Below are 24038 nucleotides of genomic sequence, written 5' to 3' on the forward strand. Positions count from 1 at the left end.
GCGCGAACCAGCGACCTCCCAGTCTCAAAGCCGGCACACTACCATCTTAGTTTTCTATTTTTAATAAATTCAAAAAAGTAAAAAAAAAAAAACCTTTTTCACATTGTCATAATGGAGTATTTTGTGTAGAATTTTGAGATTAGAGATTAAATTAATACAATTTGGAATGAGGCTGTAACATAACAAAATGTGGAAAAAGTGAAGCGCTGTGAATACTTTCCGGATGCACTGTATATAGTGTGACTTGCCATCAAAAATATGTCAGTTTTGTGGCTCTTTAAGTCAAAATGTTTCCCTGTCCTAGATTTACAAATCAGTCTGTGTCGGTTCCTGAATCATTTCCGTCTGGCAGTTGGTAACTCGGTTTTCACAATGTGAAGTTACAGTAGATCTTATTTTCAGTGCCCGGCCTCACTTAACAATCCAAATTCCTGGTTGGGCAACTTCCTAATTTAAATGGGGCGATTGGAAGTCACTTTTTTGTTTGCCCTTCCTCTATTAGTCAATCTTTTTCAAGAAGCCTCTAAAATGTGAAATTCTAGTCCGACACAAATATTTTCAAATACAACCTAAAGTTTTCCATTTTTGTTATCTTTCAAAACCCCATTTTTGTTCCTTCTTGTTTTTCTTTCGTTACTGACTTGTGTCATTTCTCTTGAGCCACCGTGATCAACAGGACGTGGAATTGACCCACATGCTAGTTTTGGGTCACCCTACAGAGCTTGTGACTGAGGCACCGTGTCAGGTGGATTACCAGTGTTTGTTGCCTCGGTGTCCAGGTCACAGATGAGAGCTCAAAATCACATTGGTTACTGTGCCAACACCCAGAGCAGCTGACAGACGGGCTACCGAATGTGACCAGACCACTGATCCCTGCCTAGTCTGACTTTTAAACTGTCACGGTTCTTGTAATCCTTACTCATAAGCGGCTGAGTCATTGTACTTTAGCGTGCAGAGGTAGATTTATTTGCAATAAATGTTGTTCTTACTTTAAACAAACCAATTCCAAATATACAATTTTGATCATATCAGTCACTGAACACACCGAAAACTACTTCACAGAAGAGATAATTCCTATCTGGCTTCTTTGGTCATTGAACTAAGAGCTTTCTGTGGTACCTCTTCATACAACCTTTTTTTCCCACAATTTTCCTCATAGATTGAATTGCTTGTGTAAAGAGCCAATTCTACAAAATTCTATAAAATACAGTAATTAAAAACTGGTCTGTTCTTGACCTCTCAAAAGCGTCCATGTTAACCCTAAACGATCGAACACTAAAGAACATTCAAATTGTAAATAAACATAAAAGATACAGTAATGGGCTAAATAAGATGATGTTACGGAAACAAAATGTAAGTTTATTATGAAGGAGTCACCATAACGGTGGCGTGTGCAGAAGGGATCAGGGGAGGGTGAGTGGTGCGGTAGTTGAACGGGGACAAGCCTGTTGATGTTACGCTAGTACTAACTGTAGGTACACACGACCTATTTTTAGCACTTTTTTTTTGCCTATTTAACGTTTGAGTCATTACTTTCTTTTGTCCTTTTTAGCTGTACTCCCAACACTTTTACTTTCTAAAGGTCTTTAATACAAAACTTATTCAAGGAGATTTTTCTTTGCCTCCCCTTACAAATGTTACGGAAATGCATAAGGTAAGTGTCATTAAAAAGTCGGTGTTCTCAAGCGGTGAGCAGACTCAGGATGTCTTTAGTGGTAGCCTCTGGAAATGCTCGTGACTTGGATTTTCCGTTGTATGTTCCAAATAAATCCGGTACATCAAAATTGTAATGTTAAGGGGTCTTTGTAAAAATTGGTACGACTGTATTTAAAAATCTAAGTCACATTTAAATTAGGGTAACTCCAAACACAAAACAGATTGAGAGTGATCATTGGTACTGGTTATCTGCCAATCACACAGGTTAATGTAAAGTTTCAAAATTTCGGGGTGGATTTGTTCGAGTGTGATGCACCAAGGTATTGTTAAAAATGTCACTCGTTCTATTCTAGACTTTCATCATCACTGGACGCTAAACGTTGACCCCAGAGGTAACCAACCCAATGCTCAACCACATGAATCATTTTGTGATTGACAACCAATAAAACACACGATTGGCCCTGATCATTGCACCTGATTTGATGAAATTCATCTATCTAAATATACGTTGATTCGGAAAAACGAACGTTTTGACGTGCTTTTAAATGTGGCATGCTGTGTTTGACCTCATTCTTTCCTTGCTGGCCGTTAAGAGTTCCTGCTTTTATGTTCAGAATTCCTTGAGTAGTTTTGTTTGTTGGACGACACTCCCACTAGACATTCTTGCTTGAACAAAAGGACCCGTGACTTTACAGAATCTGTAGTAAGGTCATCGTGAATGTTTTTTTTTTTCTTTTACTTTGCATAATATCTGATCAGTTAATATCTCCCTAATCAATGTTTTCTGCTGCTTGGTGTGTGGTTTTATTGTCCCACGTTCCTGGTGAGGATAAGCGTTGCAGTAAATGGATGGGTGGATGATTTAATAGTATTCTGTCAGAAGCACTTATTTGTACTGGATTTTTTTTTTGTCTCCACCCCATCACACACTCACACTAACTACATGTTGTCTCAAGCATGATCTTATTTGTAGTTATTTTCCTTTTTATTTTTGGGGAGTTCAATATATTATCCATTAGCACTTGTACATCAAGAGAAATCCATTTTTTTCTCAGAAGATCAGCACATAATGCACATTATGACAAGATGGTATATATTTCTTAGAGCCCAGACAGTACCTTCTTAAAATCCCAAGTTCTCTTTCTTCTTTGCCTTCTTAAAAGTAAGTGCTGACAATAATTTACAATCAAATCTGTTAAAATGAAGCATAAAATTCATACCGCGTGTGATGCCACTGGCGATCGGCATTTTGCTTTTGGCGGCAGGTGTGTGCGAGCATCTTTAGTTGGAAAACAGGGTAGCACCAATGGTGTTATGTCTCAAACATATCTGATCATTTTGGTGCTCGGTCGCTAAATTCTTCAGGTGTGCAGTGGAGAGAGGAAAACGGCTGCTGCTTTCTTCAGGGCATGCCCTCTAAATACAAAACAATGCTGTGACGCCCTTGATCAGAGTTTCCTTTAATTCTTGAGGAACGATGACAAGCGAATACAATTTGGTACATTGCCACAAAAAACCCAATGACGAAAGCACTGCTCCTGTCAAATATTCGGCTCAAATCTTACACAAAGCTTCCCTCATTTGAGTTTTCTTTTGGCGCATTAATAAATATGTGCTCATCTTCGTAATCGCTATCTCACTCTGCGATAGTTTCTATTTTGATGGTAAAAATATCTTAAAACGCATGTCCTAGGCAAATTGAGGGAGAGCTAAAAACTGCACACTTGAGCGCAGCTGAAATCTGCTTCAGGTGTGTGGTGGCATGGCTCCGGTGGCGTTTTTCAGCTAAAGTCCAAATTCCTGACTCGGTTGGCGTGAGCTGTGCCCCGGGCTTTAAACCTGAACAAAAAAAAATCCTTAGACTGTTTGGCATGAGCTGACCCCCTATTATGACCTAAACCAATGTTGGGCAAATTCTTCCAGTACGGGCCACAAAATCATACACTGGAGTTGGGCAAGGAGGAGAAAAGTTATTTGATTCTGCATGTCTGCCAATACAGACCCCATATTTTTTTATTTATTAATCAACAAATTTACTAATTTGATTTGAAAGATTCAGAATTAAAACAAACTTAATATATCCCCTTTAACCACTCAAATGGCACTGCTCACGGAAAAAGTAAAAATGTACTAATCAAACTCCTTATTTTCTCTTTGTACGGTTTTGTCTTTGTTATGAAACTAAAAAGGCTTATCTGCACCGCTTATCCTGAGTAGGGTCGCGGGAGTGCTGCAGCCCATCCCAGCTATCTTCGGGCAGTGGACAGCGGACACTCTGAACTGGTTAACAGCCAGCCGGCACACAGGGACAGACAAGCGTTCACTCGCTCATTCACACATAGTGACAATTTGGACTGGCCAAATAACCTGAAATGCATGTTTTTTGAATGTGGGAGGAAACTGGAGTGCATGGGAAGAACATGCAAACTCCACACAGGGAGGTTGCAGTAGCTCTACTTGAACCTCTGCACCGTGGGGCTGTGCGCTATCCACCCAGTCACCGTGCTGCCCAGAAGATAAATACAATTGTAAAATACCGGTAAAATAGCCATGATTTAACCCTCTGCTGAATTTTTCCTTTGAGTACAATCCCCAATAATGTGCACCAATATGCTCTAAAAAAATGCCGTTTCACTGTAGTGCCTGGGGACATGGGTGCTTCCAATTACAGTATGTGGAATTGCTGATAAAGGTTTCAACAAAGACAACTGAAAACCTCTATGAACATTTAATGAGTAGAGCAGACTGATTGATGGTCATTTTTGCACGCTAAGAATTTGTGTCGCTCGTTGTTGTGGACTTACGTGACTTCTCTCATTTTCAAACACTATACATTCGTGAGCTTGTTAATTTGCACCACTGGGGACAATGCATGCTTCTTACACAATAAATTGCACTCTTATGACAAATTCAAAAACTAAAAAGTTTTTGAAAGCCACAGGAAAGCTGCCAGCATATGCTGCTTGCTTTTTGTTGACCAGGCTGAATCTTATGTAAATGAAATTAGGTGCAACAAAAAATCTCGACTTGAGTGACCTTGCGTTTTTGACCGTTTGCACCGTGAGGCAACTGAGTATGATAACTCATTTTCGCAGTATTGGATGTTGACTAAAGGTCTAGTGATGAATGGGATTTCCTCATATCTGCTGTCAGTTTTCGCACCGTTTTTACTGGCTATCCCTTGACGCACATTGATTTGTGGTCTTTTTGTATACACCAAGAATGTACTTTTTGCAAGTCTGATGAGTCAGGAAGTGTGACTAGTCATGATGCGATGGAGAATGGAGTCTGATGCAATGCTCATTTGATCTGTCCTGACAAGCAAGTTTACTGATGTGCACTCTGCCACTTTCTGCTGTTTTCCCGCAGATGTTCCTTCTTCTGCTTCTAAACTTCAGCTTGAGTCTCTGATGCAATTCCCTACAGGCAAGTTCTCTCTGCTCGTTTTGTTTTCCCTTCCTCCTCTTTGTGCTCGTCTCCCTGTAGTGTCTCTGCAGTTGAGTATTTACATCACTTAGTTTGAGTCAAAAAAACTAAATGCATGCGACAAGTAGACAAAAACTCATGCAGTATGAGACATTAGCATGTGAATGACATATGCACCATGTTGTTTTGTGTTTTTATTGTTGCTATTTGCACTTAAAGCTTTACAGTAATCGTGGGTTTATGCTAAAATGATTCTTTTCACAATTTTTTTAATAAAAATGTTTTGCATAGTTGCGCCTGGGAAAGAATCCTTTTACGCAAAACAATTTGTCTGGCATGCCTGACATGGATTTTTGGTGCCACACCTGCAACATGGATATGTAGATGGAAACCAGACAAATGCTTGAAAGTCTTGTCTGTGGAAGATCTTTATTGTCACCAATAACCACGAAAAATCACAAACTTGATTTTCAAAACAACTTGGTTAGAACCAATGTAGTATTTTTTAAAAACTCATTTGGTTTTATTCGCTGCCAAAATCTGAAAATCTAATGCTTGGTCTTGCATTTACTAAAAAACTGTTGAAATGTTTTGTCATCATAGCAAGGAGAGGTGCACTGGAGCATATCCTTGAGCCACAATTTTAACTTTCAGCAGCGCTTGTCTGGTCTTAAACTCCGAATGTCTTTGAGTATGGGTTCGATCCAGGTTCATGGAATGGAGGTTGACTTTTTGATATGTGCTGTATTGCGTTCTTCCTCCTCCTTTTCCACCAAAGAACTTGGGCAGAAGGGTGAATCCCCTGCTCCCATCTCCCCCCTCTCCCCTCTTCATTCCCCTGATTCCCTGGAAGAGCTCTCTTTGACAGAGAGTCCCAATCAACCCTATCCACCAGGATCTGCTGTATCACATGACTCCTTTGCTGATAAATCTTCTGCTGTCCAGTCTAAGGATATGCCCTGGGATGATGATGAGGATGACTTTCGACCCGGCCGTAGTCAGATTAAGAGTGAACTAGATCTGTTAGCTGGTCCTTACCTGAGCTTAGATAAAGACCCAGGGCCTAAAATTCCTTGTGAAGACAGTGGAGTGTCTTTCTCACCAGAGGAAAAGCATCCAAGTTCAGCCCCCTCACCAGGGACCCCCCAGATGATTGCCAAGTCTCACGTTGCCTCCTCTAACCCAACAGAGCACTGGGATTCAACGTTGCTAACATCGCAAGAAAACTCCAAGGTCCAGATGGATTCATTTTCCAACAAAGCAGCTGAACACGAGCCAGAACTGCACAGCAGCCCTTCTGACGAAGATGACGACTTGATGTATGAGATGAAGAAGAATAACAACCCGTTTGATGGCTTCTCCCCTCTTGCAGACAGTGGCTCCTACAACTTTAATTCGCCTCAATCTGAACTCAAAGCCACTAAAGTATCAGAAAGTCCAACTCCAGATCTTGTCCAGTACCAGCAATCTGAAGAACTCCAAGATAGTCCGCCATCATTCTTTGACAAAGAGAAAACCTATGAGACAAGTAAGACTATTGATTCCCTCATGCAGCCAGTCAGTCAATTTCCTTCTGGTCTTGAAGAGGAAGATGAAGAAGAGGAGGAAGAGGATGATGATCTGCCGCCATCCCTTCCAGACATTCTGAAGTCTTCGCCACTCAACCCTGACAAACTGGATTCTGGTTCTTCCGAGGGAAGTCAAGAGGAACAGAGCCCTATTCTTGAACGCAGAATGATGGAGTCCCCCAACCCACCGATCAACCTGTCGGCCAACAACCCCTTTGCACTGGATGCTAAAGTGTCTCTGCTCAAGGAAATGGCTGATGAGATGGAAGTGCAAGTGTCTGACAAAGCCAAAGATGAAGATGTTAAAAGCTTTGGTGCTTTTGATCTGGTCAAAGAGACTGAGGAAGCTTCCCCAGTATACACGAATGTAAAGGAAACTGTCAAGATTGAGCAGAAAGATTGGTTCGGATGTAATGTTTCTCCCAAGATGACAGAAAAGTTTGAACCGCTCGACTTTGAAATTAAGAAAGCGCACGCTGAGGATTCAGATTCGGATTCGCCCTCTGCAGACTCACTGTCACCAGTCATTGAAGCCATGGCCAAGAATTCCTCCAGTTTCCAGGAGGAGAAAAGCAATACCAAGGTGAAGCAAGAGGAGCCCGAGGTGGCTGAAGAAGTTTCTGAGCAAGAGGTTTCATCTGAAGAATTTGAATTCATTGAGAGACCACCCAAGGGTGTCATTGATGAGTTTCTTGAGGCTCTTGATACTTCCAAGCATGCGCCCGCCAAGGCCCCAGTAATTCCCATCAATAAGGATTTGAGCCATGAGAAGGAAGGGGTGGCATCGTTTGCCATGTCTGCACCAGTAGCTCCAGAGATGGCCGGAGCTCCAAGTCAGAGCTCTTACCGCCTCCTAAGCCAGTCCTCTCCCCAGAATGGCAAGACTGAGCTGGACAAACTCAACATTCAGCAGCCGCCCTCTAAAATGCCGCCCGTCCATTCAGCTGACCTCAAGTTTGAAGGGGCAGCAGCACACAAGGGCGCAGAGATCACCAAACTGTTGAAGATCCCAATCGTGAACATCTCGGCAGGTAAACTTTCTCACTTCTGGCATGGAACCCCTCCCACATTCTGTGTTTATCGGCTCCGCCATCATAATCTATGTAACCTCCCATCATCACTCTTTTGTTTTCCCAATCAACTGGAAGTTACATTTTATGTTGACCCCATCTCCCTTACGCCACCTTATTTTTCTGCCGACTGCGTTCAAGTGTTCTCTTGGTCCATTTTACCCCTTCTTTAAGATATAAGTTGGGTAAGTAGAACACATTTCTGCTCGACTAATTCATTTTCTGCACCAACAAAATTATATACCGCCATGCTAATCTCAAGGCCACCACTCCCTTGCAAGATGGTTCATAAGAGATAGATAGATAGATAGATAGATACTTTATTCATCCCCTAAGGGAAATTCACATTTCCAGCAGCATCCCTGAGCTGAGAACAATACAATAATAAAGCCAAAAGAATACAATATACAAATACCCAGTGTGACGTGCAAATGCCCACTTTAGCATGTTATATAGAGTCACTAAATAGTGCTACACAGAACACATAATGCAGTAAGATTCGGTAATATCCAATGTAAGTGGTGTGGTTTAATCTGGGCCTTTACTCTGCCGGGTGGAGTTAAAGAGCCACCCAGCCTAATTTTTACCATTACCATTTTAAAGTGTTGGTCCTTCAATGCACTTTTTTTTAAAAAGCCAAACGAATGCCTATACTATAATGATTACTATTAAACTTGCTTTATCACATTTTTTTGTTAAAAGAACAAACCAATAACATCACAGCATATCATGAGAATGTATTGAATTCCACTAGCAATAGTTCCAGTCAAGTAAGGTGGATGGCATTACAAGGTAATCTAAAAATGCTTTCCATACATCAAATTATTTGTTGAAATTATACATGCATTCTTTGCACTTTCTTCATATCCGAGATCAATGAGTTTGGTATTCCACCTCTCCAAAAAGGGAGTCACAGTTTCAGACGTCTGAAGAGTATCTTCTTGGCCATTACAATATGTATATAACATTGCATAGAAGAATGATTTACAAAAAGAATCCTTCCAAATAACAATTTTTGGCACTGGCTCAATTATACAACAAGAACCCTCAAATTACTATTTGCATTCTTTTTTATACATAAAATCATAAATTAGAACTCGTATTTCCACTCTTTGAAACGTTTGAAACTTCACCAGGTCAGCTCTTTGATTTCTTTTTTTTTTGATAGGTGGAAATAGACCTCACAGAAAACAAGTTGTCGTGTTCAAAAGAGGAGACTTATCTCACTTTTTTTAGACTCATTTAAAACAAAGTAATTTAATATGTCTCTAGATGATTGCGAATTTGAGAATACAAGGGGTTGTCTGTTTTTTAAGTGAACACAAAGATAATTGTTAAAAGGATGCTGGTCCATGATGGTAGTGAGTAGAAAAACTTATTTTGGTTTCTGAGTGCTTTGTAAGTTTGTACGGGCTAAAGACAAGTTTTGTATATGTGAAGCTCATCTTTCCACAAGTGAGTGTAACCTTAACTCGGACACAAAAGACGTGACTCATCCTTCACGGGATGACTTCGGCTGACTCTTGACTGATATTTTCAAGTGTGTGCGTGTGTGTGTGTAAGAGAAGGAGCGATCCCCTGCCAATGAAAGAATCTGCATTGCGACACTGGCAGACCCTCTAATGTCGCTTTTGAAAGAGAATTGTCAGCAAACATTTGTTGTATAGTTGTTGTATAGCTGACTGTGCTTTTTTGCCACATCAAACACACCTTAATGTGTTATTGTTACTAAATGTACCACTGAGCTGCACAAAGACTCAAAAGATAGCACACATCTTAGCCATTTTATGTTTGTATCAGCTATAGGAACATCCCACAAGACGGTAAAATGTCACTGGCTGTGAGTAGAAATACTTGGTTCTTTGGTCTTTAGCCATGGAAGTAACCTTGTTATTTCCTAACTGCTGCTGTAAAGGATGATAGCACTGTCAGTAAATGATTGCAGCAATATGACTGTATTCAGTAAAAGCTGAGGAACAGGGTGGCGCTGGTATGCAATCAGATTGTTGATGGGCGAGTATTGAGCAGGTTTTGAAACTACTGCCAACTTTTCATCTTTGGGTCTTTTAACGCTTAGCTGTGGTTTCCTGCTGCCCACAAGTGGAGTAATCCTGTATTTACAGCTCAAGCAAAAACATTTTTCTACTTGGGAAATTTGTCAAATAACACCAAATTCTGGAAACTTTTTTTAGATTGACACAGACATTGCATCCATCAATGTTCTGTAGTTCACTCAATTTGGGTTGAGTTGGTTAAGGGTTATCCCAAGTGACTTCAGTCAAGGCTGTGTAAAACAGGTGTTTGGTTGCAGGTCAAAGCAATGTAGTAAAAAATAATTTTCAGTGGAAATGGGACTTTTTTTTTTATAAGCAAATGTCTACTTTTTGCCACCTTGTGAGCAGTTCTGGAAGTGTAGAGGCCTATGGTGGTTGGCAAATCAGTGAGGTTTTTTTCTTCTGCTGCTGCGTCAGAGTGCCGGCGGCTGCCGGTCAGCTGACTGCTGGTCTGCCCTCTGCGGTGTTGAGCTCCTTCCCTCCCACCACCTCGAACTGTCACTCCCTTCTTTCCTTTCCTGCCTGGAGTTGACTGCACAGTTGGCGGGGGTCCGTGTGGAATGCGGACTTGTGATCGTCCAGCATGGAGACGGCACGCGTGAATACGAGCAAAGCTGCATGGAAGCATCAGGGTACGCTAACGGGAAGTCTCTTTTGCTTTCCTTGCTTACATGACGAGAACCGTTTTTATGTAACGGGAAAATTCACTGCCTCATTCTCCTTGGGTGCTCTACAGTGAATGGAACGGATGTATTTTGTCATGTTTCTTCCTATCTCTTCTGGAGATGATACAATGGGTTGTTGGCATATAAGCTTCAAATAGAGTTTAGCAACACAGTGAGTGGGTTGTCATTTTTTTCTTACTTCCTGCTGTGTTGATGATGTTGGTGAAATGAACTCGAATGAAGGATCTCCAAGGATTTCATGTCTTGAGGCCTCCTTTAAAACGTTCCTAAAATATTGGAAGATATTTAATATCAGTCTTTGTCTGTACTAGGAAAGCCACATTTATATTGTGTGTTTTTTTCAAGATTAGAGTTTTTCATCTGGCCTTTTGCATGTGCGTTAAGGCAAGCTGGCAGTTGTTGGTTGCTGTTACGACATCAAACCGTGGACTTTTGCCCACAAGGGATGTGTGGCCAAAGGTGGACAGACGGCAGACAGGGAGTTTGGAGTGTTTTACAGCCAGGTCATCTTCTGCATTAACTCGGAGGGATGGAATGCATGCATGTGAACTGGAATAATCAACTTGTCTGGTGTGTAGATAAAATAACTCCGCTTCAACTTGAATGTCGTGCTGTGATGTAAACTGATGTGCTCACATCTGTGGGTCCCTCTCAATTTCTGGTTGTGAAATATTCAGAGTTGTCAAAGTCCACATGTTACAAAGGTGCTTAGTTTCATCATATTTTAATTGTTAGTCATAATATTGCAAGTTTGGGTTGTTCTGGATACCGCAATGCAACTTCCACGATAATCGTGTGATTACTTCGGACTGCATTTTATTTTATATTAATGGTGTAATCAACATGAATTTGGATCCAGTGTCACACTTTTAGTTTTGTATTTTATGTTCATATTAAATGATAAGCAGTGTGCCTTAAAGTAAATAATACAGCATACCGGAGACTGAAAGTGGTTGGACATTAAATTAAAATACATTTTTATAGTCAAGTCAAGTCAAATTTATTTATATAGCCCTTAATCACAAAAATGTCTCAAATACTCTTCCTTGTAGCCAAACAACCGGAAATTGGTAACAGCTCTCAAAATGCATCTGGTGTTCACGGAAAACTTGGGAGTCCTCATTGGTCAAACGTCTCCTGGTGTCAGGGTTTGTACTTGAATTTTAATGGTGTGTTTTCAAGGTCAGGAAAATGCTTGAATTTTGGGTGAAGTGCTCTAAAGTACTTCAAATTGTTGCCGTTGCCATTTATCTTGGCAGTCTGATTTTATAGACCACACAATGAATTAAGAGAAAACAAGTGCATTGAAACAACGCCGACATGCCTGCTCTGGTGGCTTGTCATTCTGAAGCGTCAGCAGGGGGACTTCTTGTCGCCCCTCTATTTAGAAAACTCTCTTTTGGCTCAGCTCGCTATGTAGTACTGTCTCTTTTGGCTCCTGAACGACTCCTCCAATTTTTAAAAATATTTTTTAATGATGTATTATCAATAAAAATAAAACCATTTGCACCAAATTATTTAGTAATTAGAAATGTCATATGTTTTGCAGATACCCCTGAAAAACACATTAAATATAAATTAAAAAAAATCTAAAATACAATACAATTTTAGCTTTTTACACACTGCTCAGATCTAAAGTCCAAAAACAAAACAAAATCCCTGAAAATGTAAAACAAAGTAGAAATTAAACAGCTATTACATTAATTTTAAAATGCAAAATAATTTAGCTATTTACAATTCTATTTTAATCAATTTAGACACACATTCTCTGTAAAACATGGAAAATATATAAATTCAAATATTTAAAACAAAAAGTAAAAGATAGCAGTCCTTAAGACTGAAATACTGAATGTATTCTGCTTCAAAGCAAAAAATATCATTAGAATTAGCCCAAATTTGGCTCATTTTTCTACTTTTTATACAGTACTTTTTTTTTTTGGTCTTCCGTATACACTTATAGAGCCCTCTCAGTGTTCGTAAACTAGTGTGACATAGCCAAACTGAGTGTCCATTGTTGAAGCAGAATGGCAGAATTCCTGTCAGCAGCCCATTGACACAAAAAAGAATCATAGATCATAGATAAGAACAGTTCAAAATAGCAAGTATTTGCTATCAGCAAGATAGCGACTCCCTCAAAGTCAACAACCAATAAAATATACTTTTGATCGACGCTGGATTTCTTCTTTTGAAAGTACTAGAGAAATTGAAAAATGGCATTGAAATGGGGTCTTATTCACGAGTGAGGGTAGAATGGAATGAGTGATCGACAGACGGGTCAGTGCAGAGTGTGCGGTCATTCGGACCCTGTACCGGTCCGTCGTGGTGAAGAGGGAGCCGAGCCGAGAGGCAAAGCTCTCGAACTACCGGTTGATCTACGTTTATACCCTCACCTATGGTCATGAACTGTGAGTTATGACCGAGAGAACACTATCCCGGATATAAGTGGCTGAGATGAGTTTCCTCTGTAGGGTGTCTGTGCTCTCCCTTAGAGATGAGCTGTGGAACTTAGTCATGCGGGAAGGACTCTGTAGAGCCACTGCTCCTCCGCATTGAGAGGAGCCAGTTAAGGTGGCCCGGGCATTGGATAAGGATGCCTCCTGGACGCCTCCCACGGGTGGTGTTCCGGGCATGTCCCACCGATAGGAGGACCCGGCAGCGACCAAGGACACGCTGTACGGGCTATGTCTCTTGGCTGGCCTGGGAACGCCTCGGGATCCCGTCGGATAAGCTGGAGGAAGAGGCTGGGAATAGGGACGTCTGGGCTTCCGTTTTAAGGCCGCTGCCCCCGCGACCCGACCCCGGATAAGCAGAAGATGATATATGGATGGATGGATGGCATTGAAAGTGCTTGAAAATTGTTTGAATTTGGCCTAGAAAAGGTGTCCTAACCCTTTGGCGTTGACTTTGCTTACTTGTGGGTTGCTGTTTTATTCAAAAGCCTCCCAGGTCTTTCTCTGTTTAGCCTGTGCCAAGTTTGTAGCAAGCATATCACTCATGAAGACCTCATCTTCTCTCATTCTTAAGTTGTATTTGGTTGCTAGTCTGTTTTGGTTTATTCTAATGCAATGATTCTGGATGGTTGTGTTGCAGATTTGGCCAACATCCAGTAGATGTCGATATAGGAAAAAGGATATTTACGGTACCTCGTTTTAAGCTAATTTTAGCAAAACAAAATATTTATGGTTTATTACAAACGTCCGGCAAAAATATAGCAGTTAAAAATATTATACTCTTAAGTTGCATGTTATTAATTACTTATGAAACATCAAGCAGTGGTAAGAGTTTTGTGGTAGACATTTAAAGTAAACAGAGACTTAAGGCTGCTGATAAGGGACTGTTTATAATCATAGTGGTAAAACAATTACGGTATATTTTAATTGTCTGCCATTCTGCTAGGTAAGAAAAAGAGTGCAAAACTGTGTGTTTTACTACAATACAGTGACATAGTATTTAAATAATACACACTGCCCCTTTAAGTAATTGGTTGACTATAATATAGTTCAGATAAAAAACAATGAAACCCTAATTACTATTCATTTAAAAAACAATTAAATTGACGTATACAATAAATTAAAACTAAAATATACTGCGTACTTGTTTTTTAGGGTAACACTTGATTAAAATTAGACACACTAAAGGAAATGGTGCCCTACGACCCTCGTGTTTAAGGGATCCAACCAACACACCTACCTTTATGTTTGACAATCAAATAGTTAAATCTTGATTGTGTTTACGAAAAATTATTGTAAATCTTAAGCAAATGTGAACTTTTATGATATTTTTTAATGCTTGAGCATACTCACCAACACACCCGCTTTACACATAGACTTCGTGTGTTCTTATTTTAGTTTCCCTTAAAGCCTATTTTTTAAAAAAAAACTCGCACACTATATATACCTCTTTTCCAAATTTAAACAACAAAAATCTCGACTTGACAGGTATTTCAGTCTCCGGCTGCTTTATTTTGAAACAAAACCAAAGTAGTTTTGCGTGAATAAGCCGCTCCAAGGGCAGCATTAGATTTCTGTTTTTGTAAAAGTTTCCCACTTCCGGTTTTAAACAAGCCACGTGTTGTTAATATTCTCGAGATGCATTGTGTTTCACGCGAAAAATAGTGTGTGTTAATATCTAATAATAATTTTTTTGTTTGAACAAATGTATTGACACTAATAACAGCAAACAAAGTGAGGTTTTATCAACCCTTCAATAATATTTTATGCTTGAGTTGATCAATTGTTCTATCAACTCGAACATAGTTCAGGGCGTACATGCGCGAGACCGTTGCACACGTCATCAGAGTCGTGAGCGCGCATCCCCAATGAGACGTGTCGAAATGCGCATGCGCGGTAATGGCGTCATCGTTAGTAGGTGGAGTCTGGGACCCTCAGCTGCGTGTTTCCGCGGAGGTTCAACATGGACGCCAAGCGGGGTCAGTCCCATCATCGCGTTTGCCTTCTTTATCTGCCTTTAGGCTTCGTTTGCCACAGCATGCTTGTTTGTGCGGATGGTGTGTGGGTTTCAGGGCCGGGGGGAGGAAAGCTTCAGGCTGGGTTTGGGAGTTAAACCTCATTCCCTCCTCCATCGCGGAGGTCACGCGGGACGACTAGCCGGTATTTATCCCACCGCATAGACTGTTCGTTGCATGGGGATGGAATTGACGTCCAGTCGTGCTTTTTGCTCGGGGCAGACTTAGACAAAAAACGTGAAACGCTTCCGCGGGTGTTGAGCCCGAGCATATGCAGGGGCCGGGGGCTCTAATCTATTTTTAGCCTTGGCTCTGGCGCTGCTAACCCGCCTGAGACCATATGTAGCCAAGCGGACACATTTGGACTGCGGTACCGCCTCTTTTCTTGCCCTCGTCGTCTCTATGTTGGCTGCTAGTTCGAGTCGCTTTAATATCCATGCAAGCTTCTCCCAGTCTGGATGCGGACAAAGGAAAACGTTACGTTTGCTGATGTACCGGTGCGCTCTTATGACGTCATTTCCGCAACGTATATACGCTTTAATGATATTCCTTCACATAACTTTTTTAAAGCACAGATTGTGTAGTATTCCTCCCCACAAGTATTCAAATATTTAGCAAAATATTCCACAGCCTGAGGGACTCAAAATCAACTTCCAAAGTTGACCCATCGAGTTTGATTGCTGTAGAGCTGTGACGTAATTGAAGGAATATAACAGCTTCAAAATAGCGAATCCCATTAACACAAAATGTGAGGCCCACTATCAAACAGATGGCGATCTCGCAGTGAACAAAGTATCTCTGACCTTGGTTTTATGGTCGATTAGACATATCTGTCAAGGAAGTTCTTTCGTCGTAGAGGGTGGAACACTTTATAGTGCTGGAGAATTAGATATACAGCCGTATCAATTCGAAGCAATGATTGAGACGAAGGGGACCGTGCTACCTCTTTCTACCAGCGCTAAATTTTTGAACCCGTGAGCCATACCATCATTGCATCCACTTGTGACACAATGCCTAGGCGCTCTACACATGAACTACCACAACTTTGCTTAAAACTCTTGCAACCGTGTTGACTAATTAGCTCGTAAGATAATACTGCGAATGGCTGTTTTACTCTGATTATGTAACAGCTCAGGATGTCAAAGACGAGAAATCCATTAAAATCCATTATCTCTGAAAATAATTGGAACTTTACCAATGAACTATACATAGATCTTGTGCAACACCCTTGCACTTTTCTAATTTCTTCTTCATAACGACGTTAAGCAGTCAGGCTTTCTGTATATTTCATTACAAGCCATGGTGCTGTTCAATCCTCCTGTTCCAAAGTCACCATGACCCACCATTGGGTTGTGAAAACCCAGCCAAAATCCCCAACATGTTATATTTAGCTTCAATTTTCACAATTGAGACTTTTTCTTGATTGGTACCAACAGTAGAAAATAAATTAAATGTTTTTATTTCCATTTCTATGTAAGCTGTTTGAAAAAGCACAAAAATAGTCTTTACATTGAGGGCAACACAAGTGTTAAAGGGACTCTGTGTAATATTTGACCACTACGTGTTGTATCGTGTAGTTCAATCGAAAATAAGTGCCACCAAATTCAAGGAAGAATACAAACCACGGAGACTCAAAGTGACTAAACCAAACCATTTTTCTTCTAATTTTTTGGGCCTGCCTTTCACAATGTTTTTGGAGTTACCCGTAGCAGCAAGATGGTGGACAATCATGACAGCTCCCTCAAGTCAGCTTCATGTTATGTAAAGTAAATACAAGTATCTCGACCTATGATTATATACTTTTATATGAAAGTTCATGTAATTTTGCTTATTATATGAATTAATACTGTATTTTTGAATAAGCTTTTTTCCTACCACTAGGAGGCGTTAATACACAACGTCCCTTTAATCGATAGCGGGAGTACAAACTGCAGCAGCTCACGCAGACAGAAGAAACCACTATTCAGTCTTGATTTCTTGTATATATCATGTTTATGGTTTATACTGGATGAATAAATAAATACAATATAAAATACAGAAAAATAGGCTTTCTACATAATTGTATTGTTTTCTTTTGCTGTCCCTCTACAAAGATAATGACGTCATGATTTTTATGTTTCTTTCCCACATTTATGGAGGTTGTTTTGTCTTGGTTTTATTTTGCATGTTAGGTTTTTTAATATTAAAATGAGTAACCACATATTCAATTTCATGATCGTTTGAGTCCTTCATTTATAAACGTTTCATTTCAGTCGTTTTTAATTCCTTAGCCCTAGTTGTAATTAATGCACTTCATGATTATTCGTATATTTGAGTGTATATATTGTTAATAAAATCGCATGGCTTTTTATTTTTATTTTTTTATTTTTTTTAGGGTTGGAATACTTATTTATTGCCATTGATTTACATAGTGAATATTGTTTACAAGATGAGATGTGGCATTCCAGAATAAACATGTAATAAAAAAAGAATATTGGGCAATATTTATGAGTTAAGTAAATCAGAATAATAGTTCAATGACATTAGCAGCAATATCTTTTGCAAATCGTGTTATGTACATTTGAAACATCCTTTTTTTTTTTTTACTTTTTATTTCTCACACCAATTTTGACAGAGGTTTGATTCCACCATCTTACATCAACACAAAATATATACACTTGACACACTCATAAATAACAGAGGGAACAACAAAGAAGAAAAAATACTATTAATAGAAAAGAAGAATAAATGTTCATACAATACATCCATACAAAAAGAAATATATATATATATATATATATAAAAATATACACCCCAAAAAAAAAATACATAATAAATAGGGGGAGGTGTTTAGAAATCAAGTAAAATTTGTGTGATAGGCTTCCATCTTTTCTCGAATTGGTCAAGTTTCAGTTGAAGTCTTGCAGTGATTTTTTCCATAATGTACATTTGCTTTAATTTGTCTCTCCATTGTTTTATGTCAGGAGGTTGTGGTTTCAGCCAGGACACTGTGATCATTTTCTTTGCTATATTTCTGTTGACCAGATAGTAATTCTTCTGGCAAAATTCCTATTACGTAAGCCTTTGGGTCCAACCGCAACTCCCAGCCAGTAATTAATTTTTATTTTCTCTGGATACTTCTCCATGGCCTCTTAATATCAATTCGGTAGTTATTTAATCATTACTTGGGGCGGCAGTAGCTCAGGAGGTAGAGGGATCGTTTTAGGATCAAGGGATCCCAGTTCGAATCCCGGCTTGTCCGTGTTACATGTCGAAGTGTCCTTGGGTAAGACATTGAACCCCCAATTACCCCCAATAAGCAGGTTAGTGCCTTACATGGCTGCACAGATCACGGCCGCTATTGGGAAATGTGAAGCACAATGTAAAGCGCTTTGGGAAGTCATTGACTTGAAAAGCGCTATAGAAATGCAGATCATTTCATACTTAATGTGGTCTTTTAGTTGCAGTTTGGCGAAGGTCTTGTCAGACCTGGTCTAGACAAAGGGCTGGTGTGCGGTAGAAAGATGTTTTCATAGCCTGCCCTCCTAGGATTGAAGTGATTGTCCGACATTTTCATTGTGCATTTGTGAAACCATAGAACCCCTTTATGTGCTCATATTTACTGAAATATTCTGTTTAATTAAATTAAAAAAAAATCAGTGGAACTGCCTAACTCCTGGGCTTGTTTTACCCGTCACATTGTGTATGTTTAAAAATCATGCAATTGAAGTAAAGTCCTACTTCTTCATAAGGAAAAGATACAATCTCAGAAGTTTTTAGACTTGAGTCATCTTTGGCCGTTAGGTCAGTGAAGACAAATGTGCTGCTGAGTCATGTCCGTTTGTCCAAGACAAATTCGAGAGAAGCAAATCTGCCGGGACATCCGACCTTCTCGTAGTCTTTCTATGCCCGGAGGGCTAACGCATTCATTTTGCTCAACGTCAATGACTTTAGTCGAACTTGTGAGCTAATCGGTAGCCAAACCAAAACGAATGGAGTGTGGTGTGGGAACGTCATCTCACATGGTAACTTGTACCCAAAAAGAAGAAAATGTGCTTTGATATCCGCTTGTGGCAAAATAGAAAAATTAACGTTACCAGGCAGCTAACAAAAGCAAATACGAGATGTGAATAAACATTGAACGACAAAATTGACCGGGACACTGATTTTAACCCCCCCCCAAGTGAGTTTAGAAAGATTTGGGCTTCAAATGAAACAAGATTGGTTTTAATAGAGTTCAACTATAGCCAAACTATATATCAACAATCTATATTGTGACGTTAATCGTTGAATGATTTTGTCGTAAACCTCGTGCTTTAGGCCAGTTTTGGTAACGTAATCCGGGCGAAGGATTTTCTCGGCTGCTGCAAATACGCATTGATATTAGACAACTGGTTTTGCGTCATTTAACTTTTAAGCTTGATTTCTCTGTGTGGTTTTTTTTTTTCAAACAACTTTTTGAAAAGGTACAAGGGCCATGGTTAACCGTACAGTATACAAATTTATAGTCCATCCATTATCTGCACCGCTTATCCTCAGTAGGTTTGCAACTTTATAGTTCATTCATTTATTTTTTCCCATGGATTTTTTTTTTTCAATTACAGTAAAGCGTTGTGATTTATGGCCAAAAAAATCTAGATTTACGTCATTCTGGGCAATTATGAGTTAATTGATTTTAGCCAAAGCAGTTTGCCCCCAAAATGTTGTCTTCATATTTTATTACTATTTTGAAAAATTTTAGAATTGATATAGAGTATTTAGTATATGGGGCGACAAGGTGGATGACATTTTCCCGCAGGCCGGCTTAGGCCCCCTAACAGATGTTATCCGGCCCACTAGACATTGCTGAGAGAATCACAAGAGATAAAGTAACAACAAAGACCTGGAGTTAAAATATGTCCACTGGGTGTCGCCAAAGCCACGTGCCACTCCAAACAAACCATAAAATAGCTGTATATGCTGACTACGACTGATCAAGTAGAGAACATTTGACTAAACACCCTTCCCGATTGTTATTTCACTCCAATTAGAAGTCATGGAAGTGTAGTATGAGGCTATGGTATTGAATGGGTCCCTTAACTGCAGCATTTGGTACTAAACTGAGATTCCTATCTAGCGATCGAAATGATCAGTTATCACCTGGATTAACAAAGTAGCCCCTGGGTGTCTTTGCCAGAGTTTCCATAAAGCTTTAGTTCCATTCTATAATGGGTATGAAATATTTCAGGAAAGTTCCTAAGTTGAGGTCAACATTATCATATATAAAAGTAAAAACCAAAAAAGACGCTTAAATAAACAAACAAATAATTGAAAACATTTGCAAATTCGTGTTTGTGAGCAATTTTAGTCATTTTCCAGTTTGCATGAGTTTCCCAGTTGAATAAACTAGTGGAAAGTCAGTTGTTTTGCTGTTTTTGCATCAACGGTTCCATTTAAACACTAAAGGACATTCAACCTTAGTGAAGGAAAGAAAAAGACTTGATTATCGAATCTTGCACCCCTAAATTATAATCGTAATTTAATTGTGAGCCTCCGAGATATCACCAGCCAGTTCTACAGCGAAGGCACTTTAGTTGTCATTAATTTATTAATCCGGCCCCTTTGCGAGTGTTTTTTCTACCATGCGGCCCCTGAGCTAAAACGAGCTTGACACCCCTGGGTCAGCACATCTGCCTCACAGGTCTCAGATTTGATTCCAGCTTTCAGCCTCCCTGAGTAAAATTTGCAAATTTTACCCTTTACCCGAGTGTTTTCTCCCGTATACCGAAAACATGCATGGCGGATCAAACGACTGGTCAAAATTGTCCCTGGGAATGAACGTGTGAGTGAAAAACTGTCCGTCTCTGTGTGCTCTGTGATTGGTTGGCAACTGTTCCAGCGTGTCTCCTACCCACTGCCTGAAGTCAGCTGGGTTGGGCTCTAGCAGAACCGCGACCCTCGGAAAATGAATTAATGGATACACATTATTGTAAATACACCTTGTAAACCGCCCAAGCCACAAACTTGACTTTGAGGGGATCAGACCAAACTGCCAAATGCCTTTGCCTGACCATATTTTTAATTGTCCATTCTTAAAATGGCAAATCTTGTAAATTATGATGTAATTCAGAGTTTGCTGGTAATAGTAGTTGGACAGGTGCTTTTAATGCAAGCTGCCTTGTATGTACATTTGCTTTGAGCTTTCTCGATCCACGTTTCCATTTGTGCCATGTCTCTTGTCAAGTTTGAACACATTTTCCCTCATTACATATAACCTTTGCTTGTGTGTTTCCATAAGCCATATCTTTTTTTATTTACATTGCTTGTGTTTTTCAATAATCAGAATAAAGTTGTTTTCAAAGCTATTATTGATGATTCCCCTCTGCTTTTGAATAAGGCTTCATGTATATATTACGATTACCAATACTGAAGCGTTGTTTTTTTGTGCGTATGATCAGTGGTGGATCTGCTGCACTGGCGCGATGTGAAGACAACTGGCGTGGTTTTTGGCGCGGCCCTTCTGCTGCTGCTGTCCTTGACCGTGTGCAGCATCGTCAGCGTGTGCTCCTACATCGGCCTGGCGCTCCTCTCCGTCACCGTCTGCTTCCGCATCTATAAAGGCATCCTGCATGCCATCCAGAAATCCAACGATGGCCACCCCTTCAAGTGAGCGTCTTTGTTTGGCTTCAATTGGCACCCAAAGTCAAATCGATTTAATGAATTATTGTTTTGGTTTTATCAAGTATTTCACAATTTTAAGACATTTCACAATAATCCAGGGGTGTCACAGTTAAATAGACAGAGGGACCAAAAAATGGATATCGAACTGATCAAGAAAGTAAAGTGAGCGTATTTGAACAGACTGAAAACTAAACAAATGCCTCGGATATGACCAGATAAATAAAGCAATATTCCTTATGGCATTGTCTGTAACCTTTTATTTTTAACAAGTAAAAAAGAAACATTCTTATATTAAAATCCTCTCAACAAAACACTAAATGAAAAAGCTGGTATTCAGTTTCCTATAATATATATTTTAACAAAAGTGGTCCACATTTAAAAAATGATAGCGAGTTTTGATCATTCACTCAACTGAAATATGTTTTTTTAGAAATTTTGGGGAATTTTAAAAAATGTAAAAAAAAAATCCATTCTTTGTATCGAATAACCAAAAACTTTTTGTTAAGAAAAAATAACACACAATGAAGAAAATACAAAACGATTCTTGGTGTATGATAGAATAATAAATCATAATCATTTTATGGGCCATGAAAGAGCTCATGTCGGACGAAATATGTCCGCCAGGCCTGGATTTTGACATGAGATGGTATACTTTGACACAAGTCAATACCTTTTCTGATAAAATACGTTTCTATCCACCTGGATGTAAGAAACTTTCAATGAAAACCAAGCCAATCAAAAAAAACAAAAAACTATTATATTATGCGCAGAACTCTGGGTGTGTTGAAAGATAACACTAGTGTCTGAAATAACGTTTGCCTGGACGCCCAGGGCGTGCATCTTTTACGTCCGGCGTACAACTTACAAAACATCTCCGCCCGGGTTGCCGACAACTTTTCAAGGGATTTTTTTTTTTAAATCAAACGTTTGGTTTATTCCAATTTCGAAATCTTTGTTCAGTTTGGAAATTTCGGAATTTCGGTTCATTTGGCTGCCGAGTATGCAAATTGGCAATCAAAAGCCTGCATCGAATAACTTCCTGCTTCTGGACTTTCCCGAATGTTATAAGGTCGTTCATTTGCATCTAATTTTCCAAAGTACATGCACAGAAAAATGGATAAATGGTTAGGAATCGACCCAAAACCTCAGCCCCAGAAGAAATATTCAAAAGAAGCTAACAAAATGTATGACACTAAATGTAAACGTAGATTGAGAGCATTGTGGAAAGAGGAGTTCACGTGGCTTGTAGCAAACGACGCAACGCAATCATTGCATGAATGAAGATGAGTAAATACAGGTACATACTGATGGCAGATGGAAAACAGCGATGTCACATACCTGCAATGAATGTTATAAGTAGATTTATAATAAACTTAATTTTAAAGAGTTGTTCTGTGATATATTTTGACTATCAATCCTTAATACTTTGCAACAATGTTTTTTTTTGCTATCAGTCTTCTTATTGTATTTCAAGTTGGGAAAAATGGGTCAGGCTTATGGCTGGGCAGGCAACTTTTCAGAGTGGTCTGCCCTGGTGTCCGGTAACTTTGTCATGAGTTTCAGACACTGATAACACTTTTGGTTGTAACTCTCAAATATTCAAAGAAATAGCTCTGGCACCTGAATGTATTTTTCAGTTGTGTTCCAGAGGTTTGACATCTCCGTATGTTTTTCAAATAAGCTTCACTTGATAGGATCGCTTTCACAAGCATGGCTGGAGAAAATACATTCAAAGAAAAGGGTCACAACGTTATATACGGTTGTAGTCTTTTCGTGATATCAGAGGCTGCACATGTGCCTACTTCAGTCTTTTTGTTTCACTTTTTCTGGCCAAGGGTTTTACATTTTTGGTGTATCCATCCTGCAATTGTTCCAGAACTCATTGACACCGTCAATGTTGTCTGGAACAGGCTGACTATTTTGTGAACTGCGGGCCTTCCGTTGTCCGTCCCACCTTTTAAGTCACAAGTCGTGTCTGCTAATAGAAATGAGTGCGCACAGGGGCTTCCTCAGGCTGAGTAAAGAGAAACACGACATTTGACTGACAATTTTCGTTGACTGACTACCACACAGGCAGTACCTGGAGCGTGAGGTTGCGCTGCCCGAGGACATGGTTCACAAGTACAGCGATGTCCTGCTGGAGAAAGTCAACAAGACAGTTGCTGAGCTGAGGCGTCTCTTCCTGGTCGAGGACATGGTGGACTCAATCAAGGTGCTTGTTTTTTTTTTTTTTACACCTTTATCTTGTTTCAACGTTTGGCTCCTATTCCACTCATCCTACCACATTGTGTTTCCCTAGTTTGCTGTGCTAATGTGGGTCTTGACCTATGTGGGAGCTTTGTTCAACGGACTCACGCTGGTCATTCTGGGTGAGCACCAAGATACATTTTTCCGCATGAAACACAAGGGCAAATTACAAATGGGATGGAACACAGTAGAACAACCACATTAATTTGGCATTCTCGTGTGATTTT

General features: G+C 39.7%; 1 protein-coding gene across 2 annotated transcripts in view; it reads left to right on the forward strand.

Annotated features, from left to right (window-relative positions):
- LOC148353931 (uncharacterized) overlaps positions 1 to 24038 on the forward strand; it is a 33766-nt gene that overhangs the window by 6109 nt on the left and 3619 nt on the right. Inside the window, exons 2-6 of one of the 2 annotated variants that reach the window (XM_088350862.1) lie at positions 5026 to 5082; positions 5861 to 7681; positions 21342 to 21549; positions 23638 to 23776; positions 23864 to 23933. In XM_088350862.1, the coding sequence (XP_088206988.1) occupies positions 5026 to 5082; positions 5861 to 7681; positions 21342 to 21549; positions 23638 to 23776; positions 23864 to 23933 (2295 nt within the window). The remainder of the gene's footprint in view (positions 1 to 5025; positions 5083 to 5860; positions 7682 to 21341; positions 21550 to 23637; positions 23777 to 23863; positions 23934 to 24038) is intronic. The other variant, XM_088350863.1, reaches the window with a different exon arrangement.

Source organism: Urocampus carinirostris, chromosome 13, assembly GCF_059441175.1.
Source record: "Urocampus carinirostris isolate Australia breed hairy pipefish chromosome 13, RoL_Ucar_1.0, whole genome shotgun sequence".
NCBI lineage: Eukaryota > Metazoa > Chordata > Actinopteri > Syngnathiformes > Syngnathidae > Urocampus > Urocampus carinirostris.